Here is a 17,694-nt window from a genome sequence, read left to right as displayed (position 1 = left end):
TTTGAAATCATAGTCATGGTCAACAAGGGAAATTTCATAGACTATAACTGTAGTGGGTCCACAACACTGTGGCGTTTTAGTTTACTTTATTGGGGAATTTAATCGCCCAAAACTACAAATAATAACTGGAGGTATTTTACTCATACTAAGATGGACGAGGATCCATTGCAGGGGATGCTTTTATTTGTACATACACGTTTTTTTTTTAAATCCAAATGTCCAATAAAGTCTTGAAAATAAAAATTTGAAAATGCTTGAAAACCCAAACAAAGAAAGAAAAGTGGGTTGAGCTCTGACTTTTGCCTCATTCAGGTTCACATGCCACCTCCAGGAAAGAATCCCGGTTGGACAGCAGCAGTATCCATGGTGGTCTACCCACCCCGACCCTCACCTCCACTGCCCAGAAGCAGCCACGCATTGTTGCGTGCACGAGTGATGTCCTCTTGGAATCCGATATTGGCAGTGATTCGACTGAACTGGAGTCTGAGGATGAATTCTCCTCAGGGTGTGTTTTTTTTTTTTTTTTTTTTTTTTTTTTTGTATCTCATAATGGAGATGTATACACAGACACACACACACACACACGCATCGTGTCCCACCTCAAAATATTCACACCCGTTCATGTTTTTCTATATTTTACTGTTACTTATTCTATGTTACTTATTGTAAAGGGAGACTCATCTGGGGAACCTTTCATTCATCAGGGGCCATTTCACGTTTTATAAACTTCTCCTAAGTCAAAATGCATGGATGAAAAATTACGATGCAAGGTAATATATATATATATATATATATATTGGCGGCACAGTGAATTAGGTGGAAAGCGTTGGCCACACAGTTCTCAGGTCCCGGGTTTAATCCCAGACGCGCCTGTGTGGAGTTTGCATGTTCTCCCCGTGGCTGCGTGGGATTTCTCCGGCCACTCCGGTTTCCTTCCACATCCCAAAAACAACATTATTAATTGGACACCTGAAATTACCCCTCGGCGTGATTGTGAGTGCTGCGACTGTTGTCTGTCTCTGTGTGCCCTGCGATTGGCTGGTAACCAATTCAGGGTGTACCCCGCCTCCTACCTGATGACAGCTGGGATAGGCTCCAGCACGCCCTGTGACCGTTGTGAGGATAAGCAGCAAAGAAAACGGATGGATACATGGATGGTAATAAATATATTGAGCATTAGTGGGTTAAATGTGGGGATGGTTATAGCAGTTGCTATTGTTTTTCGAATTGTAAAAGCTTTTTATTGGTCATGGCGTTTCAACGCATTCTGAGCCAATGACAGCTTGAAAGATTTGACAGGTTTGAGTGTTTTGGTGCCATTCAAGGTGTATAAAATGACACAGAGAGAGATTAGAAAAAAAAAAGTTTCTGAATTCACACACAATGATCATTTACAGAGTCGGACGGCTCTCTAATCCTGCTAGGCATTTTTAGAACTGTTTTTAAATAAAGTTAGGAGCATTAAATAAACCCTTAACCACATTTAATATCGTTAGCATTTATTCTTTGGGTTCATCTGGAATGCTTTTCCAGATTGGGGAGAGTATCAGTGTATTTTATTGTAATGACGATTTAATCATGATTTGGGAAGAATGAACAAAACACTTGGAAGACCTTACAGACATTTCTGAACTTTTATTGTCATGTTCAACAGTGCCAAGGAGTGAATTGTGTTCTTCGAGAATGCTACGGCTTCAGTTTTCCACCAGATGTCCTCATCACTGAAGCCTTGAAGCGTTGAACGTTTACGTGCAATTTTTAGGAAAGCCTCGATGCTTCGTGTGGCTTCCCTTGCTCACCATTCCTGATAGTAAATTTAGTTGACAAAATCATAAGTGGAGTAAAAACAAAACTGGCTGCTGCTTCAAAATAGTGGCACCGCGCACTTGTGTAAACATGCATTTTTGTGTTCATTTGAGTCTCACACGTTTCAGATCCCAGATGCCGGATTTGATTCTCACGAAGAGATCAAACTCCACCGAAGATGACAAAGAACCAAGCACATCCTTGTAAGAGGATTTGGGAAATCATGAAATTGGACGATTGTCCCCTTCGTGTGTATTCTTGTGTATCTGCAGATTGCCGCCGATGGAGGAGTGCGACGTAGAGCAAGAGGAACCAATGTCTGATGAAGCTGAAAGTGATTCTTCATCCGTGCCGGTAAAACAAATCAACATGCATAAGTCAGATAGATAACGCTGTGTAATATGGCTGACTGTTTGTTTTGTTGTTTCCCCCCTGCACTAAACAGCCTTCCACCCAGCACAGAAGTGTCTTTGAACTGTTCAACTGAGACACACTAGCCAACAGTTTTTTGTTCTGTTTTGTTATAGAAGGATGTTCCTAAAGGATTTCAGCCAATAATTTTGTTGGAGTCTTAGCAAGCACTATGAAATGGATTTTAAAAGGCTCTACATTATTGTTAGGATACCGTAAGTTGTTGTTGTTGTTGTTGTTCAGAAGAGCTGTTTTATTTTGATTGGTATACTTGTTTGACTCTAATGGTGAAATGTTCAAATCTGTCTTGATCATTAATCATATGAATTTACTATGCCCTCATATTTGTTATGCATTCATACTTAAATATTTTCAATACTATATTGTATATAGTGAAATACAATATTTTCAATATGGTGATGTGATTCTCAGTTTGAATAAAATGCTCTGGAGAAGAAAATTTTCACATTTTTGTCACCCTGAAAAACTCATCTATCCTTCCATTTATTACACTCAAAAGACGAAAGTCCATAATTTTTACTCTAACAGGGTTTGAATATTTGTACTGTCTTTGTTATTTCATGGTTTTCAAAACATGAAGAACCAGGTGAAACACATTGAATTTTATTTTAAGAGGATTCAAATTAAACGGGCGTCCATTTCAGAAAACCATTAACAAAATATACATTATAATTTGATGGTTAAGTTTATCAGTTGTATTTAAAAAAAAATTCTGTAAAGTTCTGTAAATCCGGTCATATTGGAATGAAGGTCTAAGCTACGTCTTTCCCATGAGATGCAAGTAGCATACTCGAATCAAAGTACTGTATAGCTTTTTCATAACCTCTAGGTGGTGGCATATGTTTATAAAATGTCAGTCTTTTTCATTTTCTCCTGTACCGACAGTATATTATATCATATGCACTATTGACAATTTGGGTGGTAAAATTGTGCCTTACACCTTAGATATTATGGGTAGTTGTAGCTTAAACTGTGATATAAGGAACATTACTTCTGCCAGTCAATAGCAATCATCTTTAAGATTGCTCATCTAACTGGATTTAATTGTAGCTCACGGTTTTTCTTAGGTCGGAGATGACTTTTTTTCTGGTGAGGAAATGATGCTCACAGGGAGCCCAACTGTCTAATGAGGTGTCATTTCTACAGTCATTACCAAGCTGAAGGCCCATTCATGTAACTCATACCAGGACAAGGGAGAGAGGGGCAGGGTGGGCCAAAGAAAAGGTTTTAAATATTCATTTTCAAAGTATTATTCACAAAAGTCTTTCTGATAACACACTCCTTTCAACAAATTGCCCAATTGCACAGCCTTCAGTGAGTGTATATCGCGAACGCTGTGTCTTGTTGGCTTTCTGAGAATGTACTGCACCTGCTGGTCACCTTTTTGACATGTAGGAATTAAAAATATACTAAAAACATGGATTCATCTGTTTACCACATTAGGCTGCTATTATTTTGAACACGACTGTACTATTTCACGGGTCTGTGAGAACTATCCTTGCTCATCCTCTTATGTAAAAAAAAAAAACCTTAAAACATTCATTTAACAACATTTTATTAGAACTGACAGAGTGAACCTTTTGTACAATATTAGGATACATCAGAAAATAAAAAACAAAACCAGAACTTAAAAAAAAAAATCAAGCAGGCAACTTTGGATTACAGGGTTTTGGTGGGACAGTTGGGGGTAAGACCCGGCGCGAGTTGCTGCGCACCCATGGGTGATCCATGACGCATTGCAGCGTGAGACGATCGGTGGGGCTGTGGCGAAGCAGCTTGCTGATCAGGTCCCGTGCACCCTCTGAGACAACCCTTGGGAACTTCAAATCCACCTGGCATTTAAAAAAAAAAAACTCAGGATGAATGGGTTCATAAAGCAATAACTTGTCAAATTCTGCTTTTGATTTGTAATTTGATAAAACCTACAGGAATGGTCAAAGAATGTACCTTAACCAACTGCACGACACTCTTGACCAGGATCTCCCCCCCCCCCCCCCCATCAAGTCAGAATGTTTGTTTTGACCCAACTATTTCAAAAGCTATGACTTCACAATAAGGGCACCCGTTGAGTTCACCAAATTTTACAGCAGCATGAAATACACTTCCCCACAGCTAAATGACAAAAGAGTACAATTAGCCCTCCATCCCATCACATCCCATGAGAGAGCGAATTCAGTGGCGAATGACACCGCTACATGCAACTAGTGTGCAACAGGGCATACTAAAGCTTCCAGGAGTACACAGACTTATTTTCCTCAACTGTTTTTTGTTTGGAAACGAGACAATCTTGGATATGCCTGTAACGAAGGACTGCAATGATTCATCATAAAAATGATAAAAACTGAAAATGCAAAGTGTTGGCAACAACTGTCATGCCATGATGTAAATCAACCGCTGCGTGGCGCCATTGTGACATCATGTCACCTGCTCTGTTCCCCAATGCGGTGGACCCAGAGGCTGCCGAGTCCATGGGCATGACATATTTGGAGCTCTCAACCAATCAATACACTGACACAGCCGTCCAACTCTGTCCACTCACTGTGTGATTCTCACTCACCACAAAAATGACAATTTGAGTATGGTAAAATATTTTCAGTTTTGTTTATCGAACAATTAAGTCGATACAGAAATGATGGGCCAAGCTTAGATCGCGTAGTTCTTCACAGTGAAATGTTCCAAACAGGGTTTTTTGTCCCCTAACATTTCTCAAAACTCACACCGATCTGATCAGCATCAACTGATGATTAAAATTTTATGCTGAATGGTTTTCATGTCATAACGGGCAGATCAGATCAAAGACATCATTGATTGCCTCTGCAAAACATTCAATCTGCGTCGTCCTCCGTTGTCTGATCTGACCCCCCTGCCCTCAGAACCCTGGTCGTGTAAAGCCTAGAATCATTAGTTTTGCATTTTCTATCCAACAGCAAAAAGTCATATCAGACACTAGAGCCAATTCAGTAAGGATCTGTGGAAAAGACAAATTCCACATCTTCTGTTAGCAACGGCTGTAATGTGGTCATTTTACCTGAAAGATGCAGATATTGTTCGAAAAACTGCCTCCATGACCTACCATCATAATTCTTCTGTACGTTTCAGACTGAGAGCGACTTTCAAAGGGAGGGTTCCCCACAAGGCACTCAAAACAGAGGACTCCGACACACCACAGGTCCACCTTCTCATTGTGGGTGCGGCCCTCGACCATCTCGGGAGGGAGGTAATCCAAGGTTCCACACATTGTGCGACGCCTGCACAAATGTCAAGTTTGCAATTGTGGCTTTAAAAAAATTAACAAAAAACAAAACAAAAAAAAAAAAAAACACCTCCATTTTGAAAAATCTTTACAATGACAGTTCAGGGCTGCTTACCTGAGAGAAGGCGCATGAACTGACCAACCAAAATCTGCAATTTTCAGCTCTCCACGAAAGCCAAGAAGGAGATTCTCTGGCTTGATATCGCGATGGATCACTTTCTTGGAGTGGCAGTACATCAGCGCATCAGAGATCTCTTCCATGTACTGGAAATGGAAGCAGTGAAAGCTTCAGAACTTTTTCCACTTATAAACAATCATTGAAAACGGCACTGTCCCCGTTGACCAGATTCACGCGTCCCATTTTCGACCACAATGTCTTACAGTGGCAGTACGCTGGTCATCAAAGCGTCCGTATTTCTGGAGCTCTTTGTATAGCTCGCCTCGTGGCGCATATTCCAGCACCAAAAACACCCTCTTGCGATCATGAAAGTAGTTGTAAAATCGAAGGATGTTGGGATGCCTGAGAAAGAAAAGAAAAAAAAAAAAAAAAAAAAAAAAGAATCGTTATGTTTACCGTGGTATCATGAATTACAAGTGGCTCAATTTAGAAGTTTTGAGATCTGGGCTGTCCCAGATTTCTTTTTTTTTTTTTTTTTTTTTTGACTCGTGCAAAATTTTGAGATGAAAACAGGTAGGAGTGACTTTGAAAGATCAATTGACTCCTCCGTACAGGGCACTTAACCACGCCTCCTGAAGTTACGTCACCCCACGTGTGCTAACCTCAGACAAACAATGAGCAAAAATGGCGGCGCAGGAAGAAAAGACTACAGCGAAATTGTCCGATTTTCCAGCTGATTGCTCACTCGCATTCTTAGCAAACAGTGAAATATCGTTGAAAAGCAGACAGCAGGGCTTCAAGTATTTCAGCGAGGGGTATTTACATGCATATCGACGGAGAAACCATTGATATTAGCGCGAGATCTTTCCAGAGTCAGAGGAAGACCGAGAAGCCACATAATATAATATATTATAACCCAAAGACGAATTCGTCATTGACAGTTTCCTATTTTCGTGTTACCTATCACACTTGTGTGCAGAATCTGTATGTGTATCTGTATAGCCGTTTGTGAACCGCCGTGTGAAGGAAAAGAAGAAGGCGAGGCTTGATTTACGAGTTGTTTCTCTCGTTTTCTTTGTGTAACGTCACCCGATCCCCTCAATAGTTATTCTTGAATTAGTGCCGAACCTACGTAAGTCCCGACCGAGTACGACAATCACTACTTTATAGTGTCCTCAAACATCCTTCCTTCAGTCTTGGTGTCTCGGTGCACGTCTAAGGCTTTTAGGACTGGCTAGTCCGGTTTAGCTTAGTTCCCTAGCCGCGAACAAAGACACACGTTTGTGCAGTCAGGTCCTCGCAAAATATCGCTCAACACAGATCAAGTGTGTCAATCATTCACACGTAGCTGTGTTATGCAAGCGAAGAACTGCTCATTCATTTAGATGAGACATGTATTGAAAATCAGATACAGGGCTTACCTTCGTGCGAACATATCTGTTCCGGTTGATTTTTGATGGATTCAGTTGATCATGCGATCTTCCACAAAGTTTGATCCATCGAAGACATTTTTCGTACTCGGTTTTCTGTTCCGGTTGATATTAGATGGATTCAGTTGATCATGCCATCTTCCACAAAGTTTGATCCATCGAAGACATTTTTCGTACTGGGTCTTCGGTTTTGGAAAGGGTACGAATTGAACTCCACCAACTAGCCTTTCAGGATACCTGTCGCCACTATTACAAAGGCCGTGACTACACCTCTTAACCATATCTATTGTTAAAGAACCCAAACACGCGATAAAACGCTAACAAAAGCTATACTGGACCATGCAACGTTGTCTGAGGGAACGGCGGGTGCAAAAAAGGGGGCGTGGTTTATGCAGATCTCTGGCCTCTGATTGGTCAGCGACGCGGATGACGCAATTTCTACGGAGGGGTCAATTAAAAAGATAGTTAAAAGTTAAATCATAAAAGAAACTAAGTGCATTCATCCATCTTAACTGCTTATCCTCACTAGGGTCATAGGTGTGTTGGAGCCTATCCCAACTATCTTCGGACAGGAGGTGGCTACACCCTGAACTGGTTGCCAGTCAATCACAGGGCACATACATGTAGGGTTCACACAGTCAGTCTGACCCAAAAAATTTTAGGGCTTTTTAGGGGCATTCTTAGGGGCTGACACGAAAAATGTAGGGCCGACACGGAAAAAATTTAGGGCTGACACGAAAAATTTAGGGCCATCGTGGGAAATCAAGAGTAAGGAAAAAAGACTCACCCAATGGTGCCATCAACCGTTCTTGGTTCATCAAATGTTCCAGTACCTCAGTACCTGTGACAGTGATCACCTGTCGCCCCTTGTGGTAGTTCTCATTGTATGACCATTGTCAACGTCTTCACATAACAGTGTACAGAAAAACAGATTCTAACTACAATTGCAACTATATACTTAAATGTCTTCTATTGATGTCTGTCTCAGCACCCCTACTCTAGCTCCTTGAGCCTACCCAGTGCCTCCTCTATTTGTTGCTGCAGAGGTGCCAAAGTGGCTCTCTTGTCCTTTGCTCTGCCTCTGAGTGCATTGGCCTCGGTGATAAACCTCAGATTCCTCTTTTCTTCTGCCTCCTCACACAGCCTGTCAGCCTTCTCAATAAGCGTAGATATGTCAGTCTCTATTCTGGCTTTTTTGGCTTTGAGGCAGTAGAGATGAAAAGTGGGCAGGTACGAAGTCTTCCTTTCCCCACAGTGGTAGTTTTTAGCAAGGTCACTGTCTGGGAACATGACTGCAAACACTTTCAAATTATTTTCACAAGATTTGTAACTGTAATGGCTGCAGATCACTTTTAAAGTCCACACGATCTCTGCCTTTAACGAGTCCGTCTTCGTGTATTGAACCACGTTCATAAAGCCTGACTTCCGGCTGGTTGAAGCCGATGGCTGGACAACTGTAGGTGCGCATGCACTGCCAGTACCACTGCCTGAAGTTGATGCTTCACTATCTTGATATTTTAGAAACAGATTCATACCAACGGAAGATGAGAGAGTCTTCGCCAAATCAGCATGTCTCCTGTTTTTCCGGTGCAACTCCAGCGCTTTGACGCCCATCTTTTCAAGCTGGTAACTCTGCTTGCACAGATGGCAGTAAAACATGTGCCGATCTATTGGATCTCGACGAACCCAGCTCCCGAACTCCTTACTTTCAACCCAAGCATATTGAAAAATGCACTTCCCCATGATACAAGTTGGATCGATGAAAGAACTACGCTACGCCGTAACGAAGACGAAGTGAAATGCCTACTCACGGAAACAAACAATGGAATATCGACAAGTTGTCAACACGGTGACTTCCGTTGACAATTTCCGGCTGTTTTGGACGCCAGACGGATCGGTATTTTTTTTTTAAATAAAAGATAATTTTTTTTTAGGAAGAATTTCGGCAGTAGAGGTCCTCCCTTGGATTTTTTTTAATTTAAGGCCTTTTTAGGGGCTTGACCGGTTTTTGCGGATTTTTAAGGACTTTCAGGAGCCCCTAAATGCACCTTCGAAAATTTAAGGGTTTTTAGGGACTTTTAGGCCCGCGTGCGAACCCTGCACATATAAATAACCATTCACACCTAAGGGCAATTTAGAATGTTCAATTAACCTACCGTGCATGCTTTGGGGATACTGGGAGGAAACTGGTGTGACTGGAGAAAACCCACACAGGCACGGGGAGAACATGCAAACACCACATGGGGGACGATTTGACCTAACCGAGGCAGTTTTGGTTGATTGCGTGACCGCATGCCAAAGAAAGAAAATCATCCATCTTGTCAATCGCTTGATTCACGTGTGGCCAATACGTTGATCGTGCGCACATAAAAAGCTCGTTATAGCAAACCGGCCTCCTATTTACTGTCCATCTTTTGCTTTCTCCAGGGCAGTCGCGCCGATGCGCGCCCCCATCGGTAGATTGACAGAGGCTGGCTGCTTTAAAAGTAGATCTTGAGGTTAAAAAAAAAAAAAAAAAAGTCGGGCACCCATGCTTTCATTAGTTGGCAACCGTGCTACCAAATACTTATTTATTTCCACTCCCGGCTGATGTTGAATTATTGGATAACCCTATCCTAGAAAGGAGCGTGTTTGACCACAGAGGTTTCCACTGTACTCTGTTGATGGCTGTGAAGTGAGTCAAGGGAAAGACTTACTTGAGGTGGGACTGGATCTCAATTTCCCTCCTGAGCTGGTGCTCCACACCTTCCTTCTCGATTTGGGACTTAAACAACACCTTCAGAGCCACAAGGGCTTCCACCTGCTTCACCTTTGCAAGGTACACGTTGCCAAACTTGCCCTTTCCCAGAGGTCGACCGATGTCAAAGTCGTCAATGGTGAGCTGCTTTCTGTAAAAGGGTAGGAGACGTTCAATATTGGTTCAGGAAGTCCGCTAAAATGATTCAGCACCTGGCCACAAAAATCCACAAGTGCGCACACGTATATGCCGATGCAACAAGCCCATTTTGAGTGCCGTGCTGGCAGCACCGCTAAGCTAGAGAAGTCAAAGTTGTCAAAAACAAAAGACCAAATGAAGATGTTAGCCTTTATTTATTTATTTTTTTAATGTACAGACACCCTCAAAAAATTTGTGTGTGTTTGTGTGTGTGTGTGTATATACACCTTAATAAGACATGATAGTCATTTTAAATATAAGACTTCCATCAGACAATTTATTATCCCAAGCCACGCAAAGCCACAAAATAAGGATGAAAGAGCCACATGCAGCTCCAGAGCTGCAGGTTGCTGACCACTGATCTAAGCATTCATACCAAAATCAACTCAAAATCAAAAATCGATTAAACAGCAAAAGAAATTCCCTCCAGAAGAATTTCCACAAAGTTGTCTTAATTACATATTTTGAAAAAATCCTCAAGAACATGACAGTGGAACAGTTATTGGATATTTTCTAATGGAATAGAATGAAAGTACACACAGCACAACCATTACTCAATAATCGTACTCATTAATGACTCCAACATTTTAAAGGGTTTTTTTTTTTTTTAATTTACTTCCCCGCTTCCCCTTCCCGTGTTGAAAGTCCCCTGCATATTCTTTCCCCCCTAAACTACAAATTTACAAATCAATGACAATCTATAAAGAACTGAATCTGGAAGAAGCATTGAAAATGGAATTAGAATTGTAATTTTAAACCTGAGGATGAAGGGTTTTCCTCATTTTTGGGGTGGATTTTGGCAGTGTGCATCATTCAGGAGAAATTATGCTCCAATGATTTCCATTCATAGAAGATATGTTTCAGATCCACCCACATTTTATTGCTTGAAATGCCCCTCCCACATGCTTTAATCATTTACCACACTTTTACACCACATAAACATCTGTGAAGGCAAAAACAAATTCCAATCATATTGTGCGTTTTGCAGTCGTGGAATTAAAAAAAAAACATTTGTTGTATTGTTTAAGTGTTAAAATACCCCTCCCACATGCTGTCATAACATTGGTAACATTTAAATGGAGCCGTTTTATACATTTTGAATGAATTTCAATTAGAAAATGTTCAACAAATTTGTGGGGGGAGTCAGGGAATTACTGTTTACTTACTTTGGAACCAAAGTGGAGGATGAAGCAACACACTCACTCTCTGTTCCTAAAAATTTGATATACACCATCAGGATAGTACATGAAATATCTGTAGGGGGCTTTATATTATGAAGAGGCTCGCATTACCTGGCTTGTCATTTTTGTCGCCATCTGGTGACTGCTTCATCGAAACAGACTGTGAGCCTGCCGCCATGCTGGAAGTCTGGTCAAATCGGTCAAAGGCAGACATGAATGACTTACCTCATGATCTTTACTGTCATACTCAAGAGTAAAATTACATCTATGTACAGCCACTTCTAATAAAGAAAAAATATTTTGCAATAGACTCTTTTCGACCACGTGACCTCATCCATGGTTTCACTCTACTCACACGCCGTTCACTCTATCGCTTTTGCATACAGACCTGAGTTACACAAATGTTCGTACAACTGTTCCAAGTGACGCATGATGGCTAAAAAGACTTTGGAACGTTATCGGGGCTCATTAGATGTTTCAAGAAACCGTTATGACAAGAAGTGTGCTTTGATCGACAATATCGACCCATATGCCTTGAAGAAACACAAATGGAGCAAGAATTTCGAACTGTGGGCGTCCGTAACCTATTGAGGCATCGTCAACTATCGATACGCACTTATAACATGAACCATCTAAAGAATGACAAAGGTCTGGAGGCCCATACTCAATTCATCAATGGCTGAGTTCGTATTGCGCCGGTATCCATTGTCAGCAACCTGTCTCCCCACACAGTTAAGGTTAGTGTAGCGCACAATGCAATTTAAACATGTCAGCTGAGGATACTTCATTTGTGAGTGAATGCTGTCAAAAGTATTCATTCGGGTGATTACAGTCAGCGTTGTGTTAAATTATGTTGATTAGACCAAGGAAAAAGGTGTAGATTATCCATCCATCCATTTTCTTCACCGCTTATCCTCACAAGGGTCGCGGGGAGTGCTGAAGCCTAACCCAGCTGTCAACATTCAGGAGGCGGGGTACACCCTGAACTGGTTGCCAGCCAATCGCAGGGCACATCGAGATAAACAGCCGCACTCACAATCACACTTAAGGGCAATTTAGAGTGTCCAATTAATGTTGCATGTTTTTGGAATGTGGGAGGAAACCCATTCAGGCACAGGGAGAACATGCAAACTCCACACAGGCAAGTCCGGGATTGAACCTGGGACCTCAGAACTGTGAGGCCAACGCTTTACCAGCTAACCCACCGTGCCGCCTGTAGATTATTATTATTTTCATTTTTGCAAACATGTGCACATAACGATCACTTTGGACAGATGAGAAAAGCAAGTGCAAACCAAATATGTAAACAATTAAATCAAGATTAAGACAGATTCATTATAGAGTACTAGGGAAGGGGATTCACTTCAGTTTTAGTTGCTTTTGTGGGTTTACAGAAAATACAGATTTTGAGAGCCATGCATTGTATTCACACAGGGGTATTACAGTATGTAGCCCCTTGGTCCAAAAGAATACTTGTCTTTCACAGAACTTAGTTATTGCTAAGTAGGTGTGAAATTCTAAAAAGGTATCCAATATCTACCAAGAACAAAATGCTCATAGCAAACTCTGACATAAGGGAATGATTTGACTTTTAGATCGGCTCTGCTGACAGCCACAGTTCTCGCCATTTAGTTGATAACTGCTCAGTTTTCTCGCACTGGTTCTTGATCACAGCTGGCAGTCGAAAGAACGCTTTACAACGCCCACTTTTGTTTGAGGAACCGTTAACATAGTAGTGCGCCTTCATTCATACGCCTTTCTGAACTGATTTCTGCTTAGTTACGGTTTGTTTACTCAAATTCACCCATCCAAAATGGCACCCGTTCTCTAAGTCAGAAGTTGTGTGACGTCAGTCAAAAACAGTCTAGAAAATTTGAGGGATCTACAGAACGCTTCCCCCCACCCCATCAGTCTATCTTGCGATACAGAGTCTCAAGCCTATATGTAACCACCAAAACTATATTTTAAATGTGGAAAAGAGCAACCAAAACATAAGTAAAATAATCAAAGTAAAAAATAAAGACCTAACAAACTAGAATAAATTTGGTCATTAAGTACACCTAAAATGTATGATTTATTTTACTTGATGTTTTTATTTTCAGTCTAATTTCATGTCAAGCCACTGATTGTGTCGTGCCAGTGTCAAACTCAAGCCCCAAGGGCCAGATCTGGCCACTACATGATAATATGTGGCCACCAATGACAAAACCAGTGGATCAATGTCCGTCACGAAAGTAGCCACATCCAACTGATCTTCCAGTGGATTTTAAACGCGTGGAGCATGAAAGAGTACAAACATTTTGGGATTAAAAGGCTCGACTGCTACGTGAGGAGCGTAACTCGGGATGAAAATGACACTGGGAAGGACAGACTGAATTTATCTGCCATTTTACTGCTGTTTCAGTCACTGTTTGGAAATAAAGTATGTCAATGAACATTTACAAAGTCTGTGAGGATATCTAATTTTTATAACATACCAGTGCGTACGGTACAGAGTACCCTATATCAGCAGCGGATGGTTGGGCGCGACCCGTGTTTGGAAGAGAAAAAAAAAAGTGGGTATGGCCAATTAACTGCTGCTCACTGTCATCCACAAAATATGGGAACTAGTTTAACTACCACAAATTCAAATATATATATATTTTTTTTTGGGGGGGGGGCAACGGGCAAGGCCATACTGTACTGTATTTCTTCAAAGGAACAAGTTATGACCGCGCGCTCCTATATCCAATGGTATCGTCTATTCTGATGCCACATTTTGATTTTTTTTTTTTTTTTGTAACTCTGTTATATAACGCGCATAGACTGGGAACAATGGTAAACGACTACCGGTAGTAGCCATAACGGCAAGTGTTTCACCAACGACAAAAAAAAACAAAAAAAAAACCTTGGGTCATTTAGAACGATTAACACCTCCAGCGTGTGTATTTGAAATATTCGGGGTTTTTTTAAAGATAATTTGACAAATGTAGGCTAACCCAACATCGGCTAGGTATCATAACGCCCTGTGACCTGATCAAAAAGGTATAAATTCGGTGATACGCTCTCGTACTGCATTACCTCACAATTAATTGAGAAAAAAAAGACAATTACCTCCATATTCGTCAGAAATTGGCAACTTTAAAGGTGCCTCGAATTCTTCCTCGTCCTAAACAAGACGTCTTCGGCCCAACTTTTTCAAAATGCCAAGATGCAAGGACGGCGAAGTTGGTTGATTGCCTTGTTGCTCATCGATAGCTCCCATTGGCCAGGAATGACAGGAACAACAAGGGAAGGAAAAGGTATCATTGGCTTAAATTTAAATTCAAATTTAAACAAGTGGACGTGCACGAGTGTTCGTTTATAAGGAGTTCGGAATTGACAAATTTATGAACAAAAAGTGCTAAGCGCTAAAATAAGACTTGAGAATTTTTTTTAAAAAAGAAGTCACTCAAATGTTTTCAGGGTTGAGAATTTTCCGCCGATCGGTGGATTTCCGAGTTTTTCAGACCAAAATGACCATTCTCGAGATAAGCGCAATCCGTTGAGAAAATTTCAGGGGGTAGGGTATCGTGCGCCTGCCTCTCGGTAGTGGGCTTCGAGCTGCAAGTTCAGCTTCGTACTAGCACAAGCACGACTATCACGTGCCGTTCTAACTTGCTCGGTAGTGTAAATATTTGCATTTTTCGACATAAACATTAAAACCTGTTTGCGGCAGATTACTCGATTGGACAACAGAGTTATACAGTATAACGATCCAATCGTGTTTGTGGTTAATCGCGTTTCACCATTGCCATGTACACGTGTTCTCAGAAATCGCAGTGTAACTTGTTAGTTAGCCAAGTAATGGCGCGTGGGACTTAGATAGCGCGAACTGAGCGACGGTGTGTTCAAAGTTTTACGATGGCGAAAGTGTTAGAAAAAAATTATGAAGATCAAGCGAGGGCAATTGACAAGGATGCTGGAATCAAAAACTGTTTCAGACGGGCATGGCTTGAAAAAAAGTGTAACCGTGCAGATAGGACCGAAAACGGTATCAACATGTCTAACCGAACACATACAAAAAGTGGACATTCACGGCAAAGTGCTGTGCACTCTGTGTTCCGATAGGAGCAAAAAATATCCAGAAGGAAACTCTCGATCGCTTTCTTTCCTCTTTAAAAAGACATACTAGCTTTCAGACATTACAATAAATTGTATTTCACAAAGCAGATGTCTCGCCTTCATGATAGACTTGTAGACATCTATCAATGGTAAATACTGTAGTGGAATTTGGGCCCTCAAATTAGAATCGTCCTACGCTATCATATTTAGATGTTAATTCATCATTGAATTTAACACAATGAATTGTGGGAATACAATGAATGGAGGGAATTAAAAGAAAAATATCTGCATGAGTTTTAAAAGACTTACTGGATACAAATGTGAAAGCCTGACAGCCAAACCCCATCCATCCATCCATCCATCCATCCATTGTGTCATGCACCAGCAACACAGTAGCTGACCCAAATGCAGGATGAGAAGAGAGGTTTTATTCCAAAAGGAGGTCAGGTTCCAAAAGCCATTGCAAAACAAGTGGAAGTACAAAAACGCTAGACAACAGGAGAGATCCAAAAACATGCACAAGGTGCGATGACTACAAGGCAAACCTAGACACATGGACAAGACGTGGTCAAACCAAAAAGGCACATGCTCACTGCGACAACGGATTGCTCTACACTAAACTTGCGATTTACACACAGTAGCGGAATAACCCAGGATGCAGTAAAGCATATGCAACGAACTGGCAAATGTCTATGACCCATTTACGTACTTTGTCAATAGATACTTTTAACTGACGTCACGCCGACCATGTGGTTTTTGTTTACATCGCCATTTTGGACGTACAGGTCGTGCCTACTTATCATGGCGAACTCATCGTCGTTGGACCTAAACGCAACATTTTTATCAGATATTGCACAATGGTTGGACAGTTATCATAAACAACGGTATACAGAAAAGATATAAGCAATCGTATTGAAGTATGTCTTGTGCCCATATTTAGTCATGACTGCATAATTTCCTCATGTCCTCAGTGGGGCTCTGCTCTGTAGCCAGATGTGTCCTTGAGGGCATCTCTGCACGTAGGGTAACCTTGATGAACTGCATACTGGACACTTTGTAATAATCAATTGCCAGCTAGAACTGGTTGAGACAGAAACCCTTTGTCTAAGTGGAAAGCCCCGATGTCATGCCACAGGTTTGATCAAAGCCATGGTCCGCCCTTCTGACAAGATAAAGAATGTGTGCTTTCTCTGTACCTTCACACTTGTGATCTGCTCTCTACAGCCATTGTCTGTAACTCATAAGTGCCCGGAATATTCTGTAAGTAAAAAACTTTGAAGAAACTCTTCATCGTCCTCAGCCTTTATTTGGATAACCAACATTCTCACTACCCGAAATTAAACGAACACGCGGAGGAAAAAGTGTCCTCCAACAATTGATGACACCGACATGATTTCGGACTTAGGTGTTGGTTGACAGACAGAACATTGGCCGGCCAACAATTGATAAGGTAAGAGGACATTTATCCTCCAAAAGTGATCTTCTGTCTGTTAACTGGGGTTGAGGTCCGTGTCACGTTTGAATTTGTGACATTGTGAAATTAGTATCTGGCTGGTTGAACAGTAGGGGAAACTTTGGGTGGTATAGTCCTGAGTAGAGGTTCAAAGGCCTTAGAGTGTGTGAGCATACCACTCTAAAAAGGGTTTTGACGAGCCTTGTGTTTGGAGGTTGTGCCAACCTTCGCACTTGTGATCTGCTCTCTACAGCCCTTGTCTGTAACTCATAAGTGCCCGGAATATTCTGTCAGTAAAAAAAACTTCAAAGAAACTGTTCATCGTCTCCAGCCTTTATTTGGATAACCAACATTCTCACTACCCGAAATTAAATTAACACGTGGAGGAAAAAATGGGTCCTCCAACAGTCACCTGACAACTTTTTTTTTTTTTTTAGATACAAGCCATGAGCCAAATTTGGCAAAAAAAAAAATTTGCCTTGACTTGCGAGTGCAAACTTGAGATACAATATGGTAGAAGTGAACTCAATTCAAGTCACTTCACAACAGTGGCACAGTGAGCAATTGTTTCAAAAAACATGCTTGAAGCTGTTTAATGGCACTCCCTGTTGAAGTTTAGTGTCAAACCAATTATCGTTTGTGTATTTAAAACAATCAAATGGTTTTGCCTTTCAGTCTATTAGTTTAATCTTTACACTAAATAGGATCTACGCTGTGGTGCTATCACCGGGGAACCACCAATTGCATAGAAATGGTGCAGCATCACACGTAAGCAGAAAATAGCAGTACTCAGTATTGTAGTCTTTATCCTTTTCCAAGAAAGATTATAGGTATCGTACTGATGAGCTCAGGAATTGTAACCTCACATTGAGCAATATATCCATTATAACTCATTTAGTCCTAGCCATTATTCAAAAGAAAACCCCCTCACTACCATCCTTTTTAAACAATTTTAATTGAGCTTCCAAGGCACACAAAATACTGTTCTATTTCAATATAAACA

General features: G+C 41.1%; 2 protein-coding genes and 1 long non-coding RNA gene across 4 annotated transcripts in view; 1 reads left to right on the top strand and 2 right to left on the bottom strand.

The window, feature by feature from the left end:
* Positions 1-25: 25 nt before the first annotated feature.
* Positions 26-2,677, top strand: LOC133508521 (uncharacterized). Its single transcript, XR_009797079.1, has 4 exons — positions 26-505; positions 1,935-2,009; positions 2,079-2,160; positions 2,252-2,677. It is a non-coding gene; the product is annotated as an uncharacterized LOC133508521 (long non-coding RNA).
* Positions 2,678-3,776: 1,099 nt separating this feature from the next.
* Positions 3,777-14,667, bottom strand: LOC133508368 (aurora kinase B-like). 2 transcript variants are annotated; one of them, XM_061834296.1, is made up of 8 exons: positions 14,249-14,629; positions 11,267-11,342; positions 11,141-11,186; positions 9,736-9,927; positions 5,873-6,011; positions 5,607-5,755; positions 5,312-5,486; positions 3,777-4,070 (listed from the first exon to the last, which is right to left on the bottom strand). In XM_061834296.1, exons 1-8 carry the CDS (start codon positions 14,252-14,254, stop codon positions 3,879-3,881), a joined length of 975 nt encoding a protein of 324 aa, XP_061690280.1. In that variant the 5' UTR covers positions 14,255-14,629; the 3' UTR covers positions 3,777-3,878. The 2 variants fall into 2 exon arrangements, with proteins under 2 accessions (XP_061690280.1, XP_061690281.1); XM_061834297.1 differs by lacking the exon at positions 9,736-9,927 and having other exon boundaries at positions 14,249-14,667.
* The window catches only part of LOC133508367 (aurora kinase B-like), a 24,042-nt gene continuing 10,124 nt past the window's right edge, over positions 3,777-17,694 (bottom strand). The window contains exon 10 of the mRNA XM_061834295.1: positions 3,777-3,859. The gene's annotated coding sequence lies outside the window, so the exon portion shown is untranslated. The remainder of the gene's footprint in view (positions 3,860-17,694) is intronic.

Source organism: Syngnathoides biaculeatus, chromosome 11, assembly GCF_019802595.1.
Source record: "Syngnathoides biaculeatus isolate LvHL_M chromosome 11, ASM1980259v1, whole genome shotgun sequence".
Taxonomy (NCBI): Eukaryota; Metazoa; Chordata; class Actinopteri; order Syngnathiformes; family Syngnathidae; genus Syngnathoides; species Syngnathoides biaculeatus.
This window is presented reverse-complemented; position numbering and strand designations above follow the sequence as displayed.